General features: G+C 36.7%; 1 protein-coding gene across 27 annotated transcripts in view; it reads left to right on the top strand.

Annotated features, from left to right (window-relative positions):
- Nucleotides 1-26,658, top strand: part of RIMS2 (regulating synaptic membrane exocytosis 2) — a 605,437-nt gene that overhangs the window by 85,439 nt on the left and 493,340 nt on the right. For 17 of the 27 annotated variants that reach the window (XM_061439194.1, XM_061439199.1, XM_061439188.1 and 14 more), the window contains exons 2-3: nt 19,866-19,898; nt 20,300-20,386. The exons of the other annotated variants lie outside the window; for them this stretch is intronic. In XM_061439194.1, coding sequence (XP_061295178.1) covers nt 19,866-19,898; nt 20,300-20,386 — 120 coding nt within the window. The remainder of the gene's footprint in view (nt 1-19,865; nt 19,899-20,299; nt 20,387-26,658) is intronic. 27 annotated transcript variants of the gene reach the window in all.

Raw genomic sequence — 26,658 nt, 5'->3', positions numbered from 1 at the left:
TATGTACTTAGAATTGTTTAAAACTCTTGGGTTCCAAAGATGAATAAAACATAATTTCTGCAAGTGTCTCACATAAAATTATTAGGATTTTATATGCTACATTTATTCAATAGTTTTGAATATATTGGTTTACTATTTAATTGATTTATTTTTAATACATATATATAATATAATAAAATGCAATATAGTACAAAAGTTATAAAAATATACCATGAAAAGTTTCTTTTCCAAAACTTTTTCTCGCTTATCTGTTGTTCTCTCCTAAGAGAATATATTCATAGAAATGAAATGTAAATATTTTAAAGGCAGAGATAATTTTAAAATTTTGACTTTAGTTTTGAAAAGGAAGTTCAGTTTAAAAAAATGTACTTTTGTTTATTACATTACCACTTTCCAAATATCTTATTTAATCCTTTATCTAGTCTTGTCACAATTTTAATTAAAAATGGAGGTTCAATGAAATAAAATAAATTGATCATGATCTCATGAATACCAGGTAATATAGCTAAGAAATAGGAACTGCTGCTGCTGCTGCTAAGTCGCTTCAGTCGTGTCCGACTCTTCGCGACCCCATGGACTGCAGCCTACCAGGTTCCTCCGTCCATGGGATTTTTCAGGCAAAAATACTAGAGTGGCCTTCTCCAAGAAATAGGAACTACTTTCGTCTAAATTCTCTTGACTCATTCTCTTTGTTCATCAGTGATCTTACACAAATTAATGCTTTGGAATTTCAACTGCATTTACATTAAAAGATTATCATTGTTTTCCCCTCAGAAGCAGTTAAGAAATAGATTTTTACCCTAAACTGATAGTGATAAATGAGTAACTAGTGAAAGAAATTTGGGAAAAGATGTATGAAAAAAAGATCATAGTTTTTAAATGACCCAATATTTCATTGTTCATGTTAATATAAAAGAGGAAATAAAAATCATCTTATCTTAAATTTACATTCTATTATGGATTCATTGTTGTCTACATATTTAGATTTAAAAAAATTTTAAGTTTGCACTCCTTGAGCAAATACTATGTGGCTGTGAGGGAACATCTTTTGGTGTCGGGGGAGAACAATTTGGCATTGAAAAGTGGTCACATACATAATCCAGACTGATTGTGTAAACGTTTCTCCACTAAACTTAGTATGGAAAGGACTTCAGCATTCATTTACGATCACTCTTTTGACTAACAGCTTGACAAATGTTCCCTTCCATTATTCATAAGCAGAGTGGCTCATTCTTACAGACAAAGGTAGTAACAGCCAAGGTTCTGGAACCATCATTTCTAAAACACTGATCTGCTTGCTGTAACATGCAAAAGAAAAAAAACATGGTCCATTTATAGAAGTATACAAATATTAAAATATTTGGCATTATATGGAAAGTTATGTGGTTATTAATGGAAATATTCATATTTTCCCCCTGAATAAAGTCTGAGTATTTACATAGATCTTATGGCAGAAAGGTGCCTGACCTGTTTTGGGAACTGAAAGAAAGCCAAAGTGACTGAAGTATGAATTCAATGGGATCCAGAACAGAGGTGGGCAGGTGGTGTGGCAGCTTTAAATACTGATGGGAGAGGCAGAGGCACAGGCAACTGCTACGTTTTTGGTCTCTGTTCTGTCTTACTTCATTTTGTTTACATTTATGTTAGAGAGTAGAAGTCTTTTGTTATTTGGTTTCTTTTCTTTGATCCTTCTCCCTTTTTTGTAATTCTGATATTATAAATACTTGGTGGATTAATTTTATTTCACTATCTTGTCATAAGATCCTTAGCCCCCTCTTTCTTTAGGCGTTGGTTCCCTTCTAAGATTTGGGAAATAGCTGGGCTGCTTCCTTGATCTAGATTTCCCAGAGTAGGATCTTCCAGACTTAATGCTAGAGGACATATGCTTGGCTGCTAGTGCCATGTTGGTAAGCTAGAGTTTTAACATTCGTTTTGTAAGATTATACTGACCTTCTCAGTGTCAGTGTTTGTTCTTGCCCTCATCTCTGCTTGGTATCCACTAGATTAATCACTCTCTGTTTTACCCTCTCCAGAGAAGACGCTGCTAAACTTCTGCTGAGGTTGGGGAGAGGCATGGGTTGAGTGAGGGAATCTGGGTCCTGATCTTGTTCTTAAGAGACTTCATTTTGGTCCCAGTTTTAACTCTCTACTTCTAGAGATTCCCGGTGCAGGCAATTTTTGTGCCTAAATGGGTTCCATGATGTTAATTTGCTCCTTTGCTTTCTTCACTGCTGCCTTAAGTTTCAGCTTTTGGGGCCTGCTGAAGTCGGTTACCAGTTGTCTGCCTGCTTTGCAACTCAGTGAGTTTTGCTACCATTGGATCTGCTGGGGCCTAGGGCAGGCTGCCCCAAAATATGCCTCCAGGCATATTGATTATTATAAAGTGACTTGAGAAACAGCAGGTAAAAAAAAAATGATATTAAAAAAATCCTCTGAGCTTCTCTTTCTGGCTCAAAGGAGGAAATAACCTCCCTTGAGAAGGTGTCTTTCCTATAGCAGGAAAGCATAGACTTTCCTATAGACTAGAAAGCATCTTTATTATCAGTGGTTAGGGAATTCAAGGCTAAGAGAGCTGTATAAACAAATTTGTTTACATCTTCATGAGCCTGCAACTCAAAACACAAGTCATTTTGTTTTATTAAACCTTCACAAATAATTGTTTCTTTGTTTAAGAATGATAAATAGCTTGCTTTTGTTACTTCAGAGCAACCATTTCTATGGGACTTTCATGCATAGGCATTAGTTTTTTCTTCCTATTAATCTGTCTTATATTTAATTATTAGAGCAGCCCAAAGAACTTAAAGGGCGTACTGGGGAAATTTCCTCCTCCCTGAAAGATCTGAACCCATTCCACTGATAAACAAGCAAACAAACACTATTATTTTTTCTTTGGGGTAGTTTTTGGAACAGAATAAAATGAAATGCGTTTGTTCATAACTTCATTCTTGGTTAACCTAGTAACTTCAGCATAATGAGTGAGTGAGTGAAGTCGCTCAGTTGTGTCCGACTCTATGGACTGTAGCCTAACAAGGTTCCTCCATCCATGGGATAGCTCTGGCTTATTAGTTACATTCTATCTATCTATCTATCATCATCATCTGTATTCCTCTCTCCCTCCTTTTTCGTTCTCTCTATTGTGTTTTTTTTTTTTCTATTGTGTGCTTTTGTCTACTTGTTTTAGCAGTTTCTGAGATGACTGCTTACGTTTTCAGTTATAATTGCTGATTTTTCTGTTTATTCTTTGATGTATTTGGATGGATACATATAAGAGTAAGATGCCTATGTCTTCTTTTGTTGTTTCTTATGTAGATTAAGTAGTTTTTTGTCCCCTTAACTGTTTGGTCAGCTATCAGTCAGGGTCCAGTCAGGAGATAACAGATGTTTCAAAAGGGAAGTTTTCATATAACAATGAACTATATATAGGGAAAAGTGTTCTGTTCAGTTCAGTTCAGTCACTCAGTCATGTCAGACTCTTTGTGACCCCATGAATCACAGCATGTCAGGCCTCCCTGTCCATCACCAACTCCCGGAGTTCACTCAGACTCATGTCCATCGAGTCAGTGATGCCATCCAGCCATCTCATCCTCTGTCGTCCCCTTCTCCTCTTGCCCCCAATCCCTCCCAGCATCAGAGTCTTTTCCAATGAGTCAACTCTTCGCATGAGGTGGCCAAAGTACTGGAGTTTCAGCTTTAGCATCATTCCTTCCAAAGAAATCCCAGGGCTGATCTCCTTCAGAATGGACTGGTTGGATCTCCTTGCAGTCCAAGGGACTCTAAGAGTCTTCTCCAACACCACAGTTCAAAAGCATCAATTCTTCGGCGCTCAGCCTTCTTCACAGTCCAACTCTCACATCCATACATGACTGCTGGAAAAACCATAAACAGGGATAAAAGAGAACAGCCTAGGATTGAAGGAGTGCTCAAGGAAAGAATAAACTTGGAAGCCAGGGTCTCTCCTCAAGGTTGGGATCCAGAGCTTGTTGGAGAGGGTGGAGTTGTAGTGAGTTGGTTAGTGGAGGGGATTTATTAGATTGCCTTAGGCCAGAGCTGGCCCACTGTCAGTAGGGAGAATGGTGGGAGGAGAACCACAGTCCAGGGTTGGTGGGTTGAAAGCTTTCCACTGAGGTGTGGGCAGGATGAGAGGGGTGGGCAGGCTACCACGGGCCAGCACAGTTGTAGGGAGGAAACCCTCCATTGGAGGCTATTAGGAGCGAAACTGCATGCTGGGGTATTGATGAAATTCACCAAAAATCTCTTTTACAGAAAGTACTGTTGCACTTTCTGGAAAGGGGGCTGGGGTACTGGCTGACTTCCTGGAGAGCTGCAAGGAAGTCCCTTGTGGAATGTGCTATTGAATCTTATGGAAAACTGAATAAACACCCTCAGAACTCACTGGATATCTTTTCTTGGGGTTTCTGCTGAACTCACCACTGAGAAGCCAGCTGGGGTTCCTATGGATCTTATTGAGAAACTGCCTGTTTAATGTGCTGACTGCTAGTTTTGTTCTTAGCATGTTTGCTGTTATCTTGAGACCCATAGTCATGCTTGCTTACACATCCAAACACATTGCAGAACTTTGCTATTCTTTGAGAGCATAAACAGACAGTGGAAAGAAAAGGAAACACAGTAAAATAAGTGCAAGTTAAAATTACAATAAAATTGGTAAAAATTAAAAAGTTGTATACATTGTCTTGTTGAGGATGTGGGAATGAGCATTCTCATGTGCTGTTAGTGGAAATACAAATTAATACAGCTTTAGGGAGGGCAGTTTGGAATACTGAACAAAATTTGAAGTGTTCTTCAATTCCACCTCAAAGGACTTATCTTACAGGTGAAAGTGAAAGTTGCTCAGTCGTGTCTGACTCTTTGTGACCCCATGGACTACTCAGTCCATGGAATTCTCCAAGCCAGAGTACTGGAGTGGGTAGCCATTCCCTTCTCCAGGTGATCTTCCCAACCCAGGGATTGAACCCAGGTCTCCCACATTGCAGGCGGTTCTTTACCAGATGAGCCACCAGGGAAGCCCAGTCTTACAGGTATTTTGCACATGTGGAATGTGACATGTACAAAAGAATGTTTGTAATAGCAAAAGATCAGTTATAATCCAGTTAAATAAACTATGGCATATCTCTACAAAGTAATAGTGAATTTAATAATATAAATGTGGTGATTCTATATGCATCAATATAGAAAAAATCCAAGATATACAAGGAAGAGATAAAATTAAGGTACAGACCATTTGTGTAAAACCCTATGTCTATATATAATAACTGTCACAATATGCAGAAGAAAATGTTGCTAACAAGAACATGAAGCAGGAGGAAAGGCAACAGAAAGCACACATTTTGAAAAACCAGGAAGGTTCAAGTTCTTTCTCTTCCAGTCTTGTAATCTCCAACCAGCACTTCCTAGTGGCAGAGCCTAACGTGAGGCCAGCTGACAAAGCACAAGTGGGTGGTGGCAGATAGCCCAGCAGCAGGATCAGAGTCAAGTGTAGAGGGTAGGTTTGGAGCTGGGAAATAACTCAGTGAGTGGCACATCTTATCTGTTTCAGAACTCTGATCAGATGGTACATGTTCTCTAGTCTGTTCTGCTTTTTAGATTGTGGGCCATCGTAGTTTTCTTTTCTTGAATTGACTGTTTCAGAGTGATAATGCTGGCTTTACAATACGAGATGAAAAGTGTTCTCTTCTGTTTTGAGAGATGTATGATTTTATGAAAGATGAATATTTGTGAAAAATATTTATTCCTTAAATTTTTAAGAGAATTCAACATCGAAGCCATATAGGCTTGGAGTTTTCTTTGTTGGAGGATATTTCCGCCCTCCCTCCAAATTTTCATTTTGAAGTAATTTTTGATTTTACAGAAAAGTTGCAAAAATGGTATAGAGAATTCTTGTATCCCTTTCACCTAACTTTCTGCAGTGTTAACAGTTTATATAACCTTGATGTATTTATCAAAGCAAAGAAAAAAGTACTGGTAACTAAACAATAGGCTTTACTAGAATTTTACCATTTTTCCTGTTAATGGCTTTATTCCAGGATCCAATCTAGAATACAGATTTCCATTCAGTTGTTATGTCTCTTAAGGGCTCTTCCAATTTCTGACAATTTCTCAGTCAATTTTTGTTTTCATGATTTTCACTTTTCAAAGAGTACTGACTAGATATTTTATAGACTGTCATTCAATTTTTTTAAATGTTTTCTTATATTAGACTGGGATTATGAATTTTGGGAAGAATTCCACAGTGGTTTTACATTATATTGAGGGTTAATTTTGACCCCATAGTTAGAGTGATGTCTGTCAAGTTTCTCCACTATAAAGTTACTATTTTTTCCCTTTCCATTTTCTTTGTTAGAAGTCAGTCAGTAATTCTAGTCCCCATTTGGTGGGAGAGGGGTTGCTCCACCATTTTTGATAGAGGAATATCATAAGAGTTTGTGGACATATATTACAACCATGGTAATAAATATTTTGGGGATATTTTGAGGCTATGCAAACATTTTCTTTCTACTTTAAGTTTTGACCACTATATTATTTGCAGCAGTTATTACTACAATATCCAAATGGTGATTTTCTATTTGCCTCATACCTTTTACATTTATTATTTGGAATTCTTCTGTAAGGAAGATATGTCCCTTCTCTTATCAATGTGTGTTTATGTGCATGCCTGGTTGCTCAGTTGTGTCTAACTCTGTGACCCTTTGGACTGTAGCTGGCCGGGCTCCTCTGTTCATGGGATTATCCCAGCAAGAATATTGGAGTGGGTTGCCATTTCTTCCTCCAGGGGATCTTCCTGACTCAGGGATCAAACCCATGTCTCTTATGTCTCTTGCATTGCTAGGCGGATTCTTTACCCAGTGAGCTGTTGCGGAAGCCCATATGTATTCATGGATATTTATTTTTGAGGGGTTATGGTCTTCCCAGGTGGTACTGTTGGTAAAGAATCTGCCTGCCAATGCAAGGGTTGCTGTAGATGCGGGTTCCATCCCTGGGTCGGGAAGATCCCTAGAGGAGGAAATAGAAACCCATTGCAGTATTCTTGCCCAGGACGTCCCATGGGTACAGAAACCTACAGTCCATGGGGTTGTGAAGAGTTGGACATGACTTAGGAACTAAATAACAACAATAATAATCAATATTATTATTTATTTTGTTCTCAAATTGTTACAGCTTTGGCCAGTTGGGAGCTCTTTCCAGTTGACTTCTATGTGTTATTAATGTGCTCCATTTTCTTTTTTTTTCATTCTGGCATTACAAGACAGTCTACGTTCACCCATATTTTTCCTTTGTAACACCACATTAGCCATTTCTTGAAGTGGTCTTGGTTTCTTTGGTTGGAAGATGGCATGTATTAGGTTGGTGCAAAAGTAATTGAAGTTTTGCATTGTTGAACTTTGCTATTTGATACTGGAATGCATTCTTAAATAAATGTGGTTATGTTATACATCATTTTAATGCACATTTCTTGCTCTATGTTTTTTGCTAATGACTTATTACTTGCTGTGTATTTTATGTTTATTGTAGACTAGGGAAATGATGTTAAACAAAAAGCCAATTTGAGTGATTTTCTTATTTGAGTTCAAAATGGGTCATAAAGCAGTGTAGACAACTTGGAGCATCAGCAGTGCATTTGGCCCAGGAATTGCTGATGAATGTATGGCGCAGTGTTGGCTCAAGAAGTTTTGCAAAGGAGATGAGAGCCTTAAAGATGAGGGATGCAGTGGCTGGCCATTGGAAGTTGACAACAACCATTTGAGAGAATCATTGAAGCTGATCCTCATACAACTACACAAGAAGTTACCCAAGAACTCAGGGTCAACCATTCTATGGTCAGCTGGCATTTGAAGCAAATTGGAAAGGTGAAAAAGCTTGATAAGTGGGTGCCTCATGAGCTGACGGCAAATCAAAATAATTGTCATTTTGAAGTGTTGTCTTCTCATTCTGTGCAACAACAAACCATTTCTTGATTGGATTGTGACCTGTGATGAAAAGTGGATTTTATATGACAACCAACAATGACCAGCTCGGTGATTGGACCAAGAAGAAGCTCCAGAGCACTTCCTAAAGCCAAAATTGCACCCAAAAAAAGGGTCATGGTCACTGTCTGGTGGTCTGCTGCCCCTCTGATCCACTACAGTTCTCTGAATCCTGGCGAAACCGTTACATCTGAGAATTTGGTTCAGCAAGTCGATGAGATGCTGTGAAGACTGCAACAGCTGCAGCAGTATTGGTCAACAGGGAGAGCCCAGTTCTCTTCCACGACAACGCTCGACTGCACATCACACAACCAGTGCTTCAAAAGTTGGGCTACGAAGGTTCCTATTTTGACTAATAAAGATGTGTTTGAGCCTACTTATAATGATTTGAAATTCATGATCCGAAACCACAATCACGTTTGTACCAACCTAATACAAATGAAGATCAAATGAAGATATGTCTGTCCATTGGCATACATCATTTTACTCTGCTTCACTTTACTGTGTTTGCAGATAGTGAGTTTTTTACAAACTGAAGGTTTGTGGCAGCTCTACCTTGAGGAAGTCTATTGATGCCAGGTTTGCCAACTACATGTGCTCACTTCATGTCTCTGTGTCACATTTTGATAATTCATGCACTATTACAAACTCTTCACTATGGCTTGATTATGATTCACTATGATTATGACTATGACTATTATGATTATGACTATTATCTTCACTATGATTATGACTATGACTTGCTGAAAGCTCGGATGATGGTTAGCATTGTTTGGAAATCAAGTATTTTTAAATTAAGGTATGTACATTGTTTTTTTAGATATGATGCTGCTGCTGCTAAGTTGTTTCAGTCGTGTCCAACTCTCTGCAACCCCATAGACGGCAGCCCACCAGGCTTCCCCATCCCTGAGATTCTCCAGGCAAGAACACTGGAGTGGGTTGCCATTTCCTTCTCCAATACATAAAAGTGAAAAGTGAAAGTGAAGTCGCTAAGTCGTGTCCGACTCTAGAGCTACTTAAGCATAATATCTTTGACTCTAACCCAGCAGGGCTGACTCTAAACCCAGCAGGGCGGGCAGGGTCCATTCTAGCCTCCTTTCTTTGCTTATTTGTAACTTTTTTCCCTGACGGTGAAAAATCTGGTACTCATTAGCAACGATTTGTTTACTTATTGTTCAACCCTGGCTTACATGTACAATAGAATCAGAATTGCTAACCTGTGCAGTGTGAAACAAATTTGCCAGTTAGACTACAGTATTTATGTATAGTTCTTTTTAGGCTTTAGTGTTACAGTTTTCTAAACTTTTCTCTCCTAATTTTAATTAGGTTAGCAACTTTCCCCACCCATCCTTGTCAGTGAGGTTGTGTTATACATTTTCCATGCAAAGATTCATTTGTCATGTTCTTCATTCCATCCTAGGATTCTCCTGTCGTGGTTGACTTTTTAAAATTTTGCATACATTAAGATTTACTCTTTGTCATGTTTTTGTTGGTTTTGTGTATTTTTCCCCTGTGAGTTTTGACAACTATATATTGTCATGTATCCAGCCACACAGTATTATACCGAACAGTTTCAACAGTTATCCTAAAAATTCCCTTGTGTGACCTCTTTGTTGCTAACTCCTCCTGGATCTTAAGGGAAAAGCTTTTAATTTCTCATCATTCAGTCTGAAGTTAGCTGTAAGTTTTGTTGTTGTTATCAAATTGAGGACATTTCCTCAATTTCTTGCATTGAGAGTTTTATCATGGATGGTTCTTGAATTTTGTCAGATGCCTTTTCTTTACCTCTTGATGTAATCATATGATTTTTCTTCTTTAGCCTGATGATGTGATTGATTACATGGACTGATTTTCAAATACTGAGCTAGCATGCTATGCTATGCTATGCTAAGTCACTTTAGTCATGTCCAACTCTGTGCGACCCCATAGACGGCAGCCCACCAGGCTCCCCCGTCCCTGGGATTCTCCAGGCAAGAACACTGGAGTGGGTTGCCATTTCCTTCTCCAGTGCATGAAAGTGAAAAGTGAAAGCGAAGTCGCTCAGTCGTGTCCGACTCTTAGCGACCCCATGGACTGCAGCCTACCAGGATCCTCCGTCCATGGGATTTTCCAGGCAAGAGTACTGGAGTGGGGTGCCATTGCCTTCTTCGCTGAGCTAGCATACCTGGGTTAAATCCAGCCTGGTTATGCTATACAATTGTTTTTGTACACTGTTGGATTCAATTTGCTAGTATGTAGTTGAACATACATTCATTGGTATTCATGAGAGATGTTCATCATAAATTTCATTTCTTTTAATGTCTTTGCCTGGTTTTCATAAGAAGGTGATGCTGCTATAGAGAATGAGTTTAGAAGTGTTCCCTGGGCTTCCTTTTCTGGGAGAATGTAGAGGATTGGTACCATTTCCTCTTTAAATGTTTGGTAGAATTCACTGACAGAACTGTCTAGACCTTGATGATTTCTGTTTTGTATGGTTATTAACTACTGATTCGATTTCTTTAATAGATGTAGACCTATTCAGATTATCTGTTTCTCCTTGTGTGAACTTTTGTAGATTATATTTTCTAAGAAAATGGTCCAGTTCACAAAGTTATTAAATTTCTGGGCATATAATTGTTCTTAATATTTTTAGATCAGTAATGATAGACTGCCTTTCATTTCTGATATTAGTAATTTGTGTCTTCTTTTTCTTGACTAGTCTAGCTCTAGGAGTTTATAATTTTATTGTTCTTTATAAACAGGCAAATTTTGGTTTTGTTGATTTTTGTCTGTTGCTTTCCTATTTTAAATTTCACTGATGACTCTGCTAATTTTTATTATTTCTTTTCTTCTTGTGTTAGACTTAATTTGCTTCCCCACCCTGCTTTCCTAGGGTGGAAGTTAGTTTTATGGATTTAGATCTTTATTTTTCCCCTAGCATATGCATTTAGTACTAGGAATTTTCATCTAAGCACATATTTAACTGCATCTTGCAAATCTTGATACATTTTCATTTTCACTTTAGTCATAAAATTTCAAATTTCTCTTGATAATTCATTGACCTTTGCATTATTTAGAAGTATGTTAGTTTCTAGACATTTTGATTTCCCACTACAGTTCTGTTATTTATTTCTAGTTTAATTTGATTGTGAACTCAGAGCATACTATGTATGACTTATGTTCTTTTAAGTTTGTTGACTAGTGTATTATGGTTTAGTATGTGGTCTGTCTTGGCGAACATCCCACTGAGCTTGAGAACAGTATGTATTCTGCTATTGGATGAAGTATTATAGAATGTCAATTATATCTATTCTATTGATGATGCTCTTCAGTTCTGCTATATCCTTGCTCATTTTCTGCCTACTGGATCTGTCAATTACTGATTGAAGTGTAACATCTTTAACTATAATAGTGGATTTGTATATTTCTTGTGCCTCTTGTATTTTGACATTCTGTGGTTAGGTTCTGCAAATTAAGGGTTATTTTGTGTTCTTGGGAAACTCACTTCTTTATCATTATGAAGTGCCCCTCTTTATCTCTGACAATTTTCATTGCTCTGATGGTGACTTTGTCTGAAATTAATGTAGATTCTCCAGCTTTCTTTTTATTACTGTTAGAATGGTTTATCTTTCTTCATTCCTTACTGTGTCTACTTCAAGTGGTTTCTTATAGAAAACACATTGTTGACACTCTTTTTTTTTGTTTTTGGTTAATCTACTTTGACAGCTTCTTTTAATTGGTGAATTTAGATCATCCACATTTAAAATTGAAATGTCAACCCACTCCAGTATTCTTGCCTAGGAAATCCCATGGACAGAGGAGCCTGGCAGGCTACAGTCCATGGGGTTGCAAAGAGTTGGGCATGACTGAGCACGTGCATGCACATATACACACTACTTTGACAATTTCTATTTTTTAATTGGTGAATTTAGATCATCTGCATTTAAAATTATTATTGATATAATTGAGTTAATAGCTATCATATTTATAATAGTTCCAATCATTGCCTTTGTTCTTTTGTTTACTTTTTTGGTCTTCCACTGTTTCTCTCCAGTCTCTGGTTTGAGTTCAGCATCTTATATGATTTGATTCCATTTTCTTTCCTCACTTAACGTATTTTTTAAAAAATAATGTTTTTTAATGGTTGTTGGAGAGCTTGCTACTGATTCATAAATGAACAACTAATCCAAGCCTACTTTCAGATAACACCATACCACCTCAGGGGTAGTACAAATACTTTATAAAAGTGTATTCCTGATTTTTCCCTCTTGTACCTTAAAAATTGGTATTAGTCATTTCACTTATCCTTAAGCTATAATCATTAAAAACTGTGTTACTACTATTATTTTGAACAAACTTCTGTTAGATCAATTAAGAATAAGAAAAATAAAATATTTTTTTTTACCCTCATTTATTCCTTTGGCAACCCACTCCAGTATTCTTGCCTTGAGAATCCCAGGGACGGGGGAGCCTGGTGGGCTGCCGTCTCTGGGGTCACACAGAGTTGGACACGACTGAAGCGACTTAGCAGCAGCAGCAGCATTCCTTGCAAGAGTTGGGCATGATTGAGCGACTTCCCTTCCACTTTTCACTTTCATGCATTGGAGAAGGAAATGGCAACCCACTCCAGTGTTCTTGCCTGGAGAATCCCGGGGACGGAGGAGCCTGGTGGGCTGCTGTCTATGGGGTCGCACAGAGTCGGACACAACTGAAGCGACTTACCAGAAGCAGCAGCATTCCTTCACTAATGCTCTTCCTATATTTTATATAGATGTTAGTTTCCAACTTATATCATTTTCTTCTCCCCTTTTTACATTCTTTGAAAGGCAGGTGAACTAATGACAAATTACCTAATTATTTCCTTGTCTGAGTAGGTATATTTTTCGATTAGTTTTGAAGAATAATTTCATTGCACACAGAATTCGAGGTTAGTGGGTCATTTTTTCTTTCAACTCTTCAAATATTTTATTCCACTTTCTTCTTTCTTGCTTGGTTTTTAAAGAGAAGTCCAAAGTAATTCTTATGTTTATTTCTCTGTAGATAAGATGTTTATTTTCCTTCCAGCTTCTCAGAATTTCCTCTTTGTCTTTGGTTTTCTGCAGTTTGAGTAGCATTTGCCTAGGTGTATATATATATATTTTTTTTTTTTACTATTGATCATGCTTAGTATTCCTCATGCTTCCTAGGTCTATGGCTTGGAACCTGTCATTAATTTTGGAAAACTCTCAGTCTTTGTTACTTCAAGTATTTATTCTGTCCCTTTCTTTCTTCTCCTTCTGACATTCCCATTGCATGTATATTATACCTTTTTTTAATTATCCCATAGTTTGTGGACATTCTATTCCATCTTTTTCTTTTCTTTGTCTTTCAGTTTTAGAAGTTTTTATTGGCATATTTTCAAGCTCATTTATTCTTTTTCAGCTGAGTGTAGTCTACTGATGAGTCTATCACAAACATTCTTCATTCCTGTTACAGTGTCACTAATTTCTAGAAATTCCTTTTCATTCTTTCCTAAGCAGTTTATTTCTTTGCTCACACTACTCATCTGTTCTTTTTTAAAACTTCTTATTTATTTATTTTTAATTAGAGAATAATTGCTTTACAATATTGTGTTGGCTTCTGCATTAATCAGGCATAAGGATACACATGTCCCTCCCTCTTGAACCTCTCCCCCACCCTCACCCCATCCTACCCCTCTTGGTTGTCATACAGTACCATGTTGAGGATATATTTGCAAATGAAGCAATTGAAGAGGTATTAATCTCTAAAATATACAAACAGCTCATGTAGCTCAATTTCAGAAACAACCCCATCAAAAGATGGGTGGAAGATCAAAATAGACATTTCTCCAAAGAAGACATACAGATGGCTGACAAATACATGAAAATATGCTCAACATTGCTCATTATTAGAGAAATGCAAATCAAAACTATAATGACCTTCCACCTCAAATCAGTCAGAATGAGCATCATCAAAAAATCTGCAAACAATAAATGCTGGAGAGGGTGTGGAGAAAAGGGAAACTTCTTACACTATTGGTAGGAATCTGAAGACATACAGCCCCTGTGGAGAACATTATGGAGGGTCCTTAAAAAAATAGAACTACCATATGACCCAAAAATCCTGTGCCTGGGCATATATCTGGAGAAAGTGAAAGTGAAAGTGTTAGTCACTCAGTCATGTCTGAGTCCTTGCGACCCCATGGACTGTAGCCTGCCAGGCTCCTCTGTCCATGGGATTCTCCAGGCAAGAATACTGGAGTGCTTTACCATAGGAAATCTTACCAACCCAGGGATCGAACCTGGGTCTCCTGCATTGCAGGTGGATTCTTTACCATCTGAGCCACCAGAGAAGCCCCTTATCTTGAGAAAACCATGATTTGAAGAGACACATGCACCCCAGTGTTCACTGAGCACTCTTTCCAAAAGCCAGAACATGGAAGCAACCTGCTGTTCACCAACAGATGAATGGATGAAGTTGTGATACCTATATACAATGGAATATTACTCAGGCATAAAAAGGAATGAAATTGTGCCATCTGCAGAGATGTGGATGGACCTAGATCATACAGAGTGAAGTCAGAAAGAGAAAAATATTATATGTTGCTTGTATTGGAATCTAGGTAAATGATACAGATGAACTTATTTGCAAAGAAGAAATTGACACACAGATGTAGAGAACAAGCTTAAGTAGGTTGTCTTCTTGCCTGGAGAATCCCATGGAACATTATGGAGGGTCCTTAAAAAATAGAACTACCAACAACCCAGCAATCCCATGCCTGGGCATATATCTGGAGAGGTCTTTCTTGTTTTTTGTCTTTTAATGTAATTGTTTATATCTAGAAATTTCTTGCTTAGCACTGCTTTAGCTGCATCTAATAAAATTTGGTACATTTGTTTTGTTTTGTTTTCATTTGTCTCTGAGTATTTTCTAATTTTCCTTGTATTTTCTTTTACTCATTGTTTTAAAGTGTATGTTCATTAATTTCTAAAAATTTATGATTTCTCTAGGTTTCCTTTTGTTTTCAATTTCTCACTTTATCCTCTTGTATTTTCAGACAGTTCAGTTCAATTGCTCAGTCGTGTCCGACTCTTTGTGACCCCATGGACTGCAGCACACCAGGCTTCCCTGTCCATCACCAACTCCCAGAGCTTACTTAAACTCATGTCCATTGAGTTGGTGATGCCATCCAACCATCTCTTCCTCTGTCGTCCCCTTCTCCTCCTGCCTTCAATCTTTCCCAGCATCAGGGTCTTTTCCAGTGAGTGAGTTCTTCCCATCAGGTGGCCAAAGTATTGGAGTTTCAGCGTCAGCATCAGTCCTTCCAAAGAATATTCAGGGCTGATTTCCTTCAGAATGGACTGGTTGGATCTCCTTGCTGTCCAAGGGACTCACAAGAGTCTTCTCCAAGTTCAAAAGCATCAATTCTTTGGTGCTCAGCTTTCTTTATAGTCCAACTCTCACATCCATACATGACTACTGGAAAAATCATAGCTTTGACTAGATGGACCTTTGTTGGCAAAGTAATGTCTCTTTTTTAGTATGCTGTCTAGGTTGGTCATAACTTTTCTTCCAAGGAGCAAGCGTCTTTTAATTTCATGGCTGCAATCACCATATGCAGTGATTTTGAAGCCCAATAAAATAAAGTCTATCACTGTTTCCATTGTTTCCCCATCTATTTGCCATGAAGTGATGGGATTGGACACCATGATCTTAGTTTTCTGAATGTTGAGTTTTAAACCAAGTTTTTCACTCTCCTCTTTCACTTTCATCAAGAGGCACTTTAGTTCTTCACTTTCTGCTGTAAGGGTGGTGCCATCTGCATATCTGAGGATATTTCTTATATTTTAGAAGATACTTTATATGATTTCTCTATTTTAAAGTCTACTGAGACTTAATTAGTGGCCTGACATGTGGTCTTTCCTGGAAAATGCCCCATTTCCACTTGAGAAGAATGTGTTTGATTTTCTTTTTGGGTGCAATAGTCTATATATGTTTGTTTGATTTAGTTGGTTTATTGTGTCTTGGTGTGGGTCTCTTTGATTTCATCTTATATGGAATATGTTGATCTTCTTGAATGTTTATATTGATGTATTTTATCAAATATGGGAAACTTTTAGCCGTTATTTCAGCAAATATTCTCTCTCTCTTCTTCTGGAATTCCTGCAACAAACCTATGTTGGTCTACTTAATGGTGTCCCATAGTTCCCTTAGACTCTCTTTTCTTCAATCTGTTTTCTTTCTGTTCTTCAGATTCAGTGCATTTTATTGTTACATTTTCAAGTTTGCTGATTATTTCTGTTCCCTCTTGAAATCTGCCTTTGCATTCTTCTAGTGAATTTTTCATGTCACTTTTTGTACTTTTTTGGGGAAGGGGGAAATTTGTCTGGTCTAAAATTTGATACAAGGCAGATTGACAGGAGAAAAAAATTTTGTTTGCACAGAGGTCACATAGAAATGAAACCCTTAAAGTGACCAAGTCAGGCTGTTTATATATTCATTTTACACAAAGACAGTTATTTTTGACAAGTTAACATAAGGGCTTTACTTGTAGTGGCAGACCAATGAAGAAGTCACACAGATTTTTTTCATACAACTTTCTTTTGCCTTGAATGTCCTAATTCTGTTGGTGAGTATGTTTTCTGTACTTTGGGTATGGGGGAATACCTTCATACTGGAGATTTCTTTCTTACTTTCGGGGGAAAGAGAATGATCAGAGTATTATTTTTCTCTCAGTATCACTTTTTTCTCATTGTTTGTCAAGTAGCTTTAATTCAAAATAATCTATATGCCATTGTGCGTGTCTTGGGGCAGCCTGCTCTCAGTCAGGAAACTGGTCGTATTAATATAAATATGTGGTAAGTCTGGAAATCATATTTCCCCCTTCACTAATTTTTGTTACTTTCTGTTATTGTTTTTATTTAATTTTATTCCTTTTTGTTGTAGGCTGTGTCTTTCTGAGGATCAGGCTTGTGTTATAAACTTGAGATCTTCTCAGTCTTTTCTGAATTTGCCCCTTTCACTGGACAAGTGTAGTGACTTTCTGTCTTTTCTCATGTATGCAGTTACTTTAAGTTTCTTTAAAGTCTGGCTCCCAAAGCAGGGAGGAATTGAAAAATGAAAGTTGTGGGGAAAATGCACTGGTCCTTTATTTTTTTTAATTTTATTTTATTTTTAAACTTTACAATATTGTATTGGTTTTGCCAAACATTGAAATGAATCCGCCACAGGTATACATGTGTTCCCCATCCTGAACCCTCCTCCCTCCTCCCTCCCCATACCATCCCTCTGGGTCATCCCAGTGCACCAGCCCCAAGCATCCAGTATCGTGCATCGAACCTGGACTGGCGACTCGTTCCATATATGATATTATACGTATTTCAATGCCATTCTCCCAAATCATCCCACCCTCTCCCTCTCCCACAGAGTCCAAAAGACTGTTCTGTACATCGGTGTCTCTTTTGCTGTCTTGTATACAGGGTTATTGTTATCATCTTTCTAAATTCCATATATATGCGTTAGTATACTGTATTGATGTTTTTCTTTCTGACTTACTTCACTCTGTAAGGATTGTTAAAGAGAGTAGAGAGCTCTGGGAGTATTTCAAAAAAATATTTTTTCCCCCGCTCCTGCTGCTGGATGCTGGAGGAAATTTTTCTCTGATCTTCACAGTGAGCAGCTGGTAGGGCTTTGTGGAAGTATGGTGGTATGCCTAAAACTTGGACTCCTTGGAATTTTAAACTTTTTATCTAGTCCAAGGAGAGTCTCTAACGGTTGGTCAATTATGTTAAAAGTCTTCCAAAAGACACTGGCCCCATGTGTGGGCCTCTGCTCCTGAGCTGGTACTATTGGTAAACACTAATAGCCTGTCCCCATTTGTCTGTTTTTCTAGTTTTCAGTTTGCCCACTCCAAAATTGTTTGAGTTAAGAAGAGTTGTTGATTTTCAATCTGTTCAGCATTTTTACTTGCAAGGATGGGAGTGATGATTTCCAAGCTATTTATATATTTTATTGGAAACTGGAAGCCCCTCATATAGTTTCTGGAATGCAGGAATGTGGGAGTTTATTGTTAATAATGTTAAGGTACTGTCCAAGACATATATAATTACTTTTCCATATTACCCCTGCTTAAACTATTATCTCAGCTGAATTTTAAGTGTGGTCAGATACTCTTGAGGTTTGATTTCATCTAATATATTGGACAAAAGAAGGATAATTTTATATTCTTGATTGTATTTAAAGATGATAAATATTTATACTGCTATGCTTGTGATACATATTTTATTTGGGAAGCTGATGCAAATGTTTATATATTTCACGTATATTTTACAAAGCCCATAAACAATTTCTGAATTGGTAATTTACATTTTTATGTCTGTTAATTATTTCAACTTACATTTTAAAATTAGAAACTGATTTACAATTAATGTAAATTTATGATAAAAACATTTATCACTAATTAAGAGCAAATATGATTTCTTGTAGAGAATCACCTAGGATGTCTTCAGATATCTTCTCCTCTTTCATGAACTTATTTTAATGTTTTTGTTTTTAACATACATATTATTTGGTGAAGGATAATTTTGAATTGTTCTCCATTTTGATAAGCTGGTTTGGTAAATTTTTTATATAGGACCTATTTTGTTCTAAAACATTAAGAGATTTTTATGTCTTATTCTCAAAGAAATACAGTGATAAGTTTTCTAGATAGATTGTCACTATAGTTTGCTTGTATTTGTTTGCTTATATATTTGGTGCTAAATATAATCCTTTATTAATATTCCGTTATATCTCTGTTTAAATACTAAATGATGTCGCCTTAGATCTAGGCTAAAACTGTTGTACTTTTTGAAGTTTATGCAGAGAACAGAAGATATTCTTTTTAGTTAATATAGAGATATATAAATACCAATTATATTCATTGAGACACAAAAATGTATAAGGGTATACCCTTTCATTAAATCATTAGATCATTTAAAATAAAAACACTCTGGAAAAAATCAGTTTAATTTAAAAAAAAATTTTAATTTACAGTGTTAATATAGTTTCCTAATGAAAGTCCTAGATTCTGGGGATCCATTTTAGTTACCAATCCTTAGTCTTTCTTTGGGAAAGTAAAACTAATCAACTGATCACTTATCACAGGTTTACCTCTCAGGACCAGTCCCAGGCAAAGTGTGGGAACCACATTTCAGAGGCATCTCTATCCTTGTGTTTTAGCTTTCTCTACTTTTAAATGTCCAGCTAAACAGTGAAGCACTGAGTTGATTACAGGGTAAATGCATTTTCAGTCTTTTATAGTTTTATGAATAATTTACTTTAGCTTATGAATATTTTAAATTTAATACACATAATTATCTTAGTAACTATTTTTAGGTATATTGGATGCATAACTCCCCAACTTCTTTATCTGCTCCTTTGTGAAGTAAATAAATCCATTTGGAAGGCTTTAAAAATACATTTATAAAACTTTACATTTTATTTAAAACATTTATACCTTTACTTCAATTATATTAAGGAAGAAATTTTAAAATAAAGAGGAAATCTGTTCATCTTCAGTAGACCAAATGTAACTATTTAATATAATACTTTAAATGCTTCAGTTTCAATATTAATACAAGTATGCAGAAAATTTGAGGACAAATCATGGAATCATTAAGACAGCAGAAGAATTTTAATATTAGCCCTCTAATAAAACAAACGATTCAACTTTTCCTTTTGTGTCATATTAATTCAAATTCAAATATATGGCATAATTCAAATATATGGTATAATTCAAATATATGGCAAAGCATTAAGCTTTTCTATGTAACAGACCTCATTTTTCATTTTTATCTGACCACAGATCTGTAGATAGAAATTTCTTCCTAGTACAGTGCACTCAGTTGTGCAAACTTATCTTTTTAGGGTCAAAGAAGAACACAAACCACAGACGACACAGTAAGTAAACGTATCTAAGAGTTCAGTAGGCTTGACTTCTGTACCTTTGCCACATTCTGCTTTCTGCGCCTTGGATGGTATTAGCTCACACTAATACTGGATAGGCTGCAGCTAGTGTGTCTGCTTTCTGACCCTCTGGCTTGTAAGAGAGCTGCCTGCAGCTTCTTACTTCATCCTTACACTGACTAGATGTAGTTTTTTGCTGCCTGCTTGTGGACTGATTAAGTGTTCAAACTTAATTTCCCTATATTCTGACTGCCTGGATGATAACTGAAGCTCGTATTTCCATTGGCTGTAGCTTCTGTGCCTGTGTATTTTTATTAGTATGGATAAGAAAACATATTCCTACAGTTGTTTTATTCATTTGGTTATTCAGTCACATTATTTGCTTATTTAAACAGGTGGTTTCCCTTTAGTGGGATCACTGAACTGGTAAATAACGTTCTTCAGCCCCAGCAAAAACAACAAAATGAAAAGGAGCCCCAGACGTAAGTAAGCTGATCTGTACAGACTAAATATTATCTCTGATAGCATAACATACTGAAGAGTAGGTATTAAAATACAGCCCTCGAAATAGCATTCCTCAGAAGTGAACATTGTTAGATTATGAAGATGATATTTTCACCTTTTATGCTTCATATTCCATGGAAATATTAAAAGAAAACAGGGTAATTTATAGGGTAGTAAGAATAAAGAGGTAATTCTCTCCCCAACTTTAATATAAATTACATTATCTGTATTTATCCAGTAAAATATTATCTCCAATAATGCAATATATTCCAAAGCATGTTTCTTTCAAAAATAATTCCTGAAGACATAAGATGTATTTACCACCACCTCCCCGCTCCCCCACCCCTGCCCACAGCCCCTGATTCAATCTTTGTTCAAGTTTATACAGGTGTTTTTTTTTAAAGGCTAGGAGAATTTCTTTATTGTAATACTTCTGAGTGTCTAAATATGCTACAAAGGTGTTAGTTAGAATATATAATCTTAATTAAATTTCTGTGACCACTAAGTCCTGTTTTCACTGAACATTTCATTAGATTATGAAACATAATTTGGGAAATGCAGCAATTTATTCTCACATCGGTCTGAAACATTAAAATATGTCAATTCCATTTATTTCAGTTATTTCTAGATTGAAACACATTCTTTAAAAAGTTGTTCATACTTGTATCTTTTTAACTTTGTGCAAGAAATATTATTTATGTTGTAAAGTGGAAGTTACTCGGAGAATGTGAGAAAGATTATGTAGATATAAGTTCCACTCTCCCCATGATAATTGCCATCTTACTCAGAAATACTGTTACCAGTCAGCCTCTGTGCTTTCCAAAAGTAGGAATTATGTTTGTGGAGAAGATGGTTTGGCTGTAGGAATGGGCAGGTTGAAAAGTGACACGAGCTTTAGGAGAATAGCTACCAGGAACCTTAAGATGAAACATTCAGAAAAACATTAGTATTTTTGCCTTTAATCCAAACTAGAAGGTAATGTCTTTTTGTTTTGCTATTGTTGAGGGTACTCCCTCATCCATTTTGTGTTCTCTTGTATGCATTTTATTTTAAATTTTGTCAGTGTTTCAGTTTCAGTTGAAGTAGATAACTGTATTGTGATATGCTCCTCCTAATAGTTGATAATGTAGATGTATAGTTGAGACTGTTGCTATATTTAAGCCAGTTGAAATCAAGACCTGTGTTTGTCTTGTCTACATTTTATCTTTGACATCTAGCAGAATGCCTGACCCACAGTAAGAACTCAATAAATGTGTCTTCACAACTGATTTTATATGTTTTATTCTCTTATAAGAATAATGTGTTCCAAGGGATAGAAATAATTTCTTTAATCAGCAAAAATAGTGTTAAAATTGCACAAAATATTATTGTTTTGCTCATTTTTCTCTAAGGCACTGAAACATGGTAACAGAGTAAAATCAATAGCAAAGTATAATTAGATGCAACTTTGTCTCAATTTAAAATGATGTCAGTTATGTATCTTCTTTGTATGTTTTAGAAAATAATCAAGATTAAATTACATTATTTAGTAGATTACAGTAGATATTAAATAAAATAGATATTTTGTTAGTAAACTTAAGAAGTGATTTCTAATTACTGAAACAAAATAACATTTGATTGGCATAAGCAAAGATCAAGGCATATTTGAAATGAAATAGCTTTATTTCAAAATAAAAATAATACAATTTGCTTTGATTTTTGGCTAGGAATATTTTAGGAGAAGAGACTAGTACTTTGTGATGTTTTAAAAATTAATTTTAAATTAATAAATATTATTTCCATTAAAGTTTTTTGGACAACTAATTCATTTTCCTTGTTCTGTGACCTATACAGTTTTAAAAAATCAGAACTAATAGGTTCTCTTACATCTCTTCATCTTACAGTCTTATTGTGCTAAAGATTTCTGATACATAAGTTTTTAGTAGCTTTCCTTTTATCTTTCTGATCTACAGATGAGGGTTTCTTCTGAATCTTCTTTAATTCATCTTCTTTTCAATCAGAGTCTAGGATTTCTTATTTCCAAATCATCTCAAGGTTTCTCTCTTTGACTACCATTTGAGTGGGATAGCATCCAATCTGCTTGTTCACTTATCTATTAAATTATTTTGGAGCATTGTATTCTAGGTATTCATTTTAATTTATAAATGTCAGAAAGTACAACTTATGCTTTTCATATTTTGTATAAACATTTCACAGTAGAATAAGTAAGTATTCTCTCAGTATTGAAAATCTAATATTTCCTGAATAGTAATTTCATTTTAATGAATTCCTGTAAATCCCATGTTGTGATTATTTAAAAGTTTAATGATGTAGGTTCTTTGAAGTCCATAATTTTGAAGCTTGTTTATTTCATAGATGTTTTTAAAAAATGTAACAGGAATGTAATTTTGGATTTTGAATGTAATATAATTTTGATTTGGGTATTTCATGTGAAAATGTAGGTATAAGTATAATAATGTATCCAACTTTGACTTTCCATAAATATTAAAGTATAGAAAATGGATTGAGCTGATTTTCAGTTGTCAGTTCATTCAGCCTTTGCAGAAATTGCCTAATATACAAATTAAGTAATTTTAAATTCTTTCTTTCACTACTTTTTTGGTTTAACATCAAAATGTAATTATCTGTAAGGCAATGTAATATACATTATATGTAGAGTGTAAAACAAGTCTTTGAATAATTATAAAGGGTATACTCAGAAAAAATATAAATGATTTTTAATGCAACTGTTATTTTAACTTGGTGCTCCCAATATGTAACTTAGTATCAAAGATACAAATAAACTAACCAATTGGATTAGTTTGACTTTGAACCATCGTGTTTTATTCAGGTTGTGACATGGTAAATAATAAATGTACTTTTGAAATAGTAGGAAAAAAAATGGTAAGGGGAAGAATTTTTTAAGCTTAGGGGACATGACAGGTGGAAGTTTTAGTAGTGAAGGGTTTGAGAGACACAAAGAGGACTAGTGTGGCTGGAATATAGTGGACAAGAGGGAATGCGAGACCAGGTGTAGAACTCAGACAGGGCAGTGTTCTTCTGGAGAGTGAGAAGGAGTTTAGATCTGAATCTCAGTATAAAGGGAACATACTGAACAATTTTAGACATCAGAGTGATATGATTTAATTTATGCATAAAAATCAATCTGGCTGTTCTATGGATAGCGTGCGTGAGGATGGAGGTTGAGAGAGTAGCGAGGAGGCTTTTGTGGAGGACTTGGCTAGAGATTATGATGGCTTGGACCAGGTTGATTACACTGAAGAGGGAGGGAAGTGGATTAGAGGTATATTTGGGGGTTGAAATGATGTAATTTGTTAGTGGAGTAGATTTAGAGGAAGTTAGTAAGGAAGATTAAAGAACCAAAGAGGACTGCCAGATTTCTGACTGGAAGAATTTATTGGGTGGTGATACCATTTACTATGATCAACAAGCAGAAAGGGTGAACTGGTTAGAAGTAGAAATTAAAGCTGAAGTTTTAAATTTTAAGTCTAAGATGCTAATAAGTCAACCAACTTTAAAGGAACGATATGGATTAACTGGAGATAAAACTTCTGGAGTTGTCAGTATGGTGTATAAAGCTTGAAGAGTAGAGAAGCTGACCCAGTGAGAGAGTGTGTGATGAAGAGCAGATAAGAATGTCCAAGACTGATGAGCCCAGAACAACTCAGGTTACTAGGAGTCCAGGGGTAAAAGGACTATGGTTCCTGCTCTCAAAGGTTTGACCTTCAAACATGCTGATAAGTAATGAAAAACAATATTGTGGAGACTTCTGGTTTCCTCCCTGATATACAAAGAATTTGGAAGCTGTCATTCCTATCCTTACAAGAAAAGAGCTGGATAAACCGAACAAACTGAAAATCAACTCTTCTTTGATCCATCAGAAAAGTGAGGTCACGGGACAAATGAGTGCCCTGACAACTGAAAGGAGAGGTAAATAGAGAGAATTTCTAGGAGTAGAACCCACTGGGGCCAAGAACTGGTAGGAAGTTGTTGAAATACGGAAAGCTGAGTGAAGACTAACTTAGGAGTTAAAGATTCCTGGAAGTCCAGCCTTCAGGGAGCCCCCACCCTAGATTTATGAGTTTTACTTCCAAGAAAGTAAAAGTGAAAGTTGCTTAGTTGTGTCTGACTCTTTGTGAGTCCATGGACTGTACAGTCCCTGGAGTTCTCCAGGCCAGAATACTTGAATGGGTAGCCACTCTTTCTTCAGGGGATCTTCCCAACCTAGGAATGGAACCCATTGCATTGCAGGCAGATTCTTTACCAGCTGAGCCACCAGGGAAGCCCAAGAATATTGGAGTGGGTAGCCTATCCCTTCACCAGTGGATCTTCCCTTCCCAGGAGTTGAACTTGGGTCTCCTGCATTGCAGGCGGATTCCTTACCAGCTGAGCTACCAGGGAAGCCCAAGAAAGTGAAAGTTGCTCAGTTGTGTCCCATTCTTTGTGAGTCCGTGGACTATATAGTCCATGGGATTCTCCAGGCCAGAATACTGGAGTGGGTAGCTGTTCCTTCTCCAGGGAATCTTCCCAACCCAGGGATCGAACCCAGTTCTCCTGCATTGCAGGTGGATTCTTTACCAGCTGAGCCACCAGGGAAGCCGTCCATGAGCTCTACCAAATTCTCAAGCTCAGTGAAAAATTCTCTCTTACTTCCAGCAATGGACGGGATAAGCAACCATTTTTGACATATTCCAAGAGATTTTCATTCTGAAAGGAAACTACTTAACCAGAGCCCAACCAACATGAGAGTAGAGAAATAACCTAATTACAGTCCTCTCTAACCTTCCTGTTTCTCCAAAAGGGGAAAAAAAAGCTGAGAAGCATTTGTGACAGTCATAGACCAGGGGCAGTAGCCCCTGAAAAAATTTAAGACTTACTTATGGGATTCTAGAATTCTTCTCTTCCCCGTGGCAGTTTAGCAACCCAGGCTGCTTCCGTCTTGTTGGCAAGCCAATTAGAACTCATAGCTATTAGGTTTGCTGCATCTGAGCAAGAGAGAGAGAAGGGAGAACTCACATTCATTCTTAATTATGTAAAACAGGAAGTGTGGTAGGTTACCTTTACTCACAGTTCATTGCCCAAAGCTTGTTACAAGGCTCTTAACTAACTGCAAGGAAATCTAGAAGGTCCATGTCCTCATGAAGAGAGGCAACTCTGTTTATAGTGAGCACTAGTAACATCGACTGCTTCCCAGGTGACTAAGTGGGTAAAGAATCCACCTGCAATGCAGGAGATGCAGAAACACAGGTTTGATACCTGGGTCAGGAAGATCCCCTGGAGGAAGAAATGCCAACCTACTCCAGTATTCTTGCCTGGAGAATACCATGGACAGAGGAGCCTGGGGGGCTATAGTCCATGGGGTTGCAAAAGAGTCAGCCACAATTAAAGTGATTGAACCCACACAGTAATATCAACTGCAGTTAAGTTTCGTTTGATTCTCATTTATTGCAATGAGGTGTTAATTTCTGGATGCGAAAAGATAAAAACTTGCCAAAAGAATGCTGCTGTAGCAAAGATAACTCCAGTCCCCACTCTTAGTTCTCTTGGTTCTTCTGAAACTGCTGTAATGACTTGAGATCAAGGTCTGATTTGTACAGTACTGAAAGTTAAGGTTAATAATGTGAAGAAAATTCAAATACAGAAGTATCCTCTCACAGAAAGGAAATTAATGGTATATAGTGTTTCAAGGAGTACCCCTACAATTTTGTCAGTGGGATTACAAGGAGATTTTTTTTGCATTCTCCTAGGTGGCAGGAGCCTGGCAGGCTACAGCCCCCGGGGTCGCAAAGAGTCAGACACCACTGAGGCTGCACACGTGCAGGTGGCAGTGAAAGGAGATTAAAAATGGGTTAACAGTGAAAGTATATGAAAGCATGCTGAGGACATTAGAGATTCCAAGGAACAATAATAAAGAAGATAGTTAACAAAGTAATTTTTAAAGGAGGAACAGAGACACTAGAAAATCATTCTTCTGTTCTTGGATGGAAGCTGTCTACTTTGGTGTGTTATCTGCTTGATCCAAGAGTTGGTTAGCTCTTTCTCTTCAAAGACTATTTCTGGGAGATTCTTAAGACTCTTATTTAAGGTCTCCTGACAGAGCAGATTTCCAACAGTTCATGCAAAATTGTTTGTGTCTTTTTAGTTGTGAAACGTGAGTCTAAGGATCAACATTTTTGAGGCTTTTGCTAAAGTGCTAATTGTTAATGTGACTTATTACAGTCTTTTCCATCATAACCCTGAGGTAGTTTTT

Source organism: Bos javanicus, chromosome 14 (assembly GCF_032452875.1).
Source record: "Bos javanicus breed banteng chromosome 14, ARS-OSU_banteng_1.0, whole genome shotgun sequence".
NCBI classification, from domain to species: Eukaryota; Metazoa; Chordata; class Mammalia; order Artiodactyla; family Bovidae; genus Bos; species Bos javanicus.
Note: the sequence above shows the minus strand (reverse complement) of the source record. Positions and strands in the feature narration are given on the sequence as shown.